The sequence below is a fragment of the Carlito syrichta genome, unplaced genomic scaffold (assembly GCF_000164805.1).
Source record: "Carlito syrichta isolate Samal-C Ts95f unplaced genomic scaffold, Tarsius_syrichta-2.0.1 Scaffold302579, whole genome shotgun sequence".
NCBI lineage: Eukaryota > Metazoa > Chordata > Mammalia > Primates > Tarsiidae > Carlito > Carlito syrichta.
In genome coordinates, this window is record NW_007246675.1 from 397,431 (window position 1) to 399,589 (window position 2,159).

The 2,159-nt window shown below is 57.4% G+C and overlaps 1 protein-coding gene across 1 annotated transcript in view; it reads right to left on the reverse strand.

The window, feature by feature from the left end:
- The window catches only part of SHROOM1 (shroom family member 1), a 3,212-nt gene extending 3,014 nt beyond the window's left edge, over window positions 1–198 (reverse strand). Inside the window, exon 1 of the mRNA XM_008056948.1 lies at window positions 4–198. Within this exon, the coding sequence (XP_008055139.1) occupies window positions 4–198 (195 nt within the window). The remainder of the gene's footprint in view (window positions 1–3) is intronic.
- Window positions 199–2,159: the final 1,961 nt, after the last annotated feature.

The window sequence follows — 2,159 nt, forward strand, 5'->3', positions numbered from 1 at the left end:
GACCACGCGCACGTAGTCCCAGTCCAGGTAGGGAAGGCGGTCGGCCCCCGGCGACGGCGTGCGAGGCTCAGGGCCGCCCGAGGCCGCGGAGAAAGAGCTGTAGGCGGAGTCCGCGCGCAAGGACAGACGCCGCAGGTCCAGGCTGCCAGTGGAGGAGGCCGGGGAGGCGCGGTCGCCCCTCGGACCCAGGGCCTCCATGGCCACAGATGGGCACTGAGGCTGGCTGGCTCCCTGGGTCCTGGAACAACACACGTAGGGTGGTGTGTAAGGCGCTCTTGCTAAGGGTCAGGACAGCCTGCCGGCCCCTCCACCACGAGAGCCAGACACATGTCCCCTCCCTGGCCACATGGTCCCTAGCGCCGGCGCCCCTCCTCCCCCAGATTTCGACGGAGTCACCGTCGGCTTAGCGGTGGCATGGGCCGTAGGACCAGCCAGCCCCAAGGAGCAACTCTGAAGGTTTAGGGCCTCCACCCTAGGAAAGGAACCGGAGACCTGCTCATTCCCTCCCAGCGAACTCTACCCTGATACCCCCTGGGGCGCTAAGAATGTACCCATGCTCCTTTCCTCTCCAACCATGTTCCACCCAGGCTGCTTCCTGGCCCTCTGTTAGCTCCTCCGTGTGCTCTTCCCCTGACAAACAATGGTCAAGAATGTTCTGAGATCACAGGGGGTGGAGGGGTAGGACAGCCAGGGCAGAGGCAGAGGTAGCTGCCTAGCCTCACTCCCTCCTTCTGGGCCTGTGAGGTTCCAGGTGCTTTATGTAAATAAATCTTGGTCCCCACAACTGCTATCTGTATCTTACAGAGGAGAATACTGAGGTTCTGAGTGGGAAATGATTTGCCAGGGACACACAGCTGGCAGAGCCCTACCTGGAATCTAGGCCCGCTTCCAAGTTCACTGTGGCCAGAATCAATTTCCTAGAAGCAAACCCTACTGAAGCCAGTTTACCATGCCCCCTGCCCAGAAACGGCCTAAATCTGCCAACAAAGCCCAGATTCCACTGTGGAAAACAATCACACCCACCTCCCCACAAACTGTTGGCAGATTCCAGAATAATATGGCCCCTGCTTCTAAGACTGCCTTTTGTCCAAAATGACTGGATGATGCCCCCCACCCCTGCCCCCTTTGCCCTCCTACTGTGCTTCTCCTACTGGACTTAGCTTAGAAGTCTCCTGACCTTTGGGGATCCCTACAGTGCCCCAAGCCTCCCCCATCGCATCATCCATCACTCCACACTGTGACTGTGGCTTGCTTAGGGGTCCCTTCTCCTAGCTCCACCCCATGCTTCCTCAGGACAGGCCCTGCTCTATTCATCACCATACCCCCAGTGCCTGGCACAGGGCCTGGCACGTGGTCAAGGTTAAGTATTTTTGAATGGCAAGAGAAAGAACAGACTTGCAGGGAGTAGATGTAGGGGCGGTCTCGGTAGAGAAAGAAGAGGCTCCTCCTATGCACCCTTCTCCCCTCTCTATTCGTCTTTCTGTGGACAGAATGGGTGAAGCACTTGCCACCATGGACACTGGCCAGGGTACTCATGCATTAAGAGGTACGAGCAGAGCAGGCAACACAGCTTGGAGCAGGCCTGGCTGGAAATCGATACTTCCCCAGTGCTAGAAAGTGGGGTCAAGGGTAAGAGTTGGATGGGTGTGCCTGGGTCGGGGGAGAGCAACTTTGAGGCTTGGGAACCTGGGGTTCCCTATGAATTATGGGAACTGGGGGTGGGGGGTCTTGCCTTCCCCAAGCTGCTTGGTAGTGAGTGCAGAGTAGGGTGGCCCCAGAGTAGGGGTGGGAACCAAAAAGTGGTCTCATCTGAGCCTCCTAGACACTATTTGGAGCTCAGAGTCCCCTCCACCCACTTCCCTGAGGCCCAGGACATTACCGATTACTGGTTAGGACAAGAAGGGGGGTTAGTGATAGCCCAGGAGGGGCACTGAACCGAGGACCAGAACATCTTGACATCACCCACCGGGGGGCATCTTTATGCCCACTAAGCCAAGCCCTGAAGGCTGGCCCTCACACTTAGGCTTGGGGATCTCTTTTACAAAGTGTTTCCACTCTAAACTTGAGAACAAGAAGCTCCTCTGAAGCAGCTCCTAGGAGGGCGGTAACCTCCTCTAGAAGTCCACTGGCTGCTCAGACACCACCCTTTTCTCCTCCTA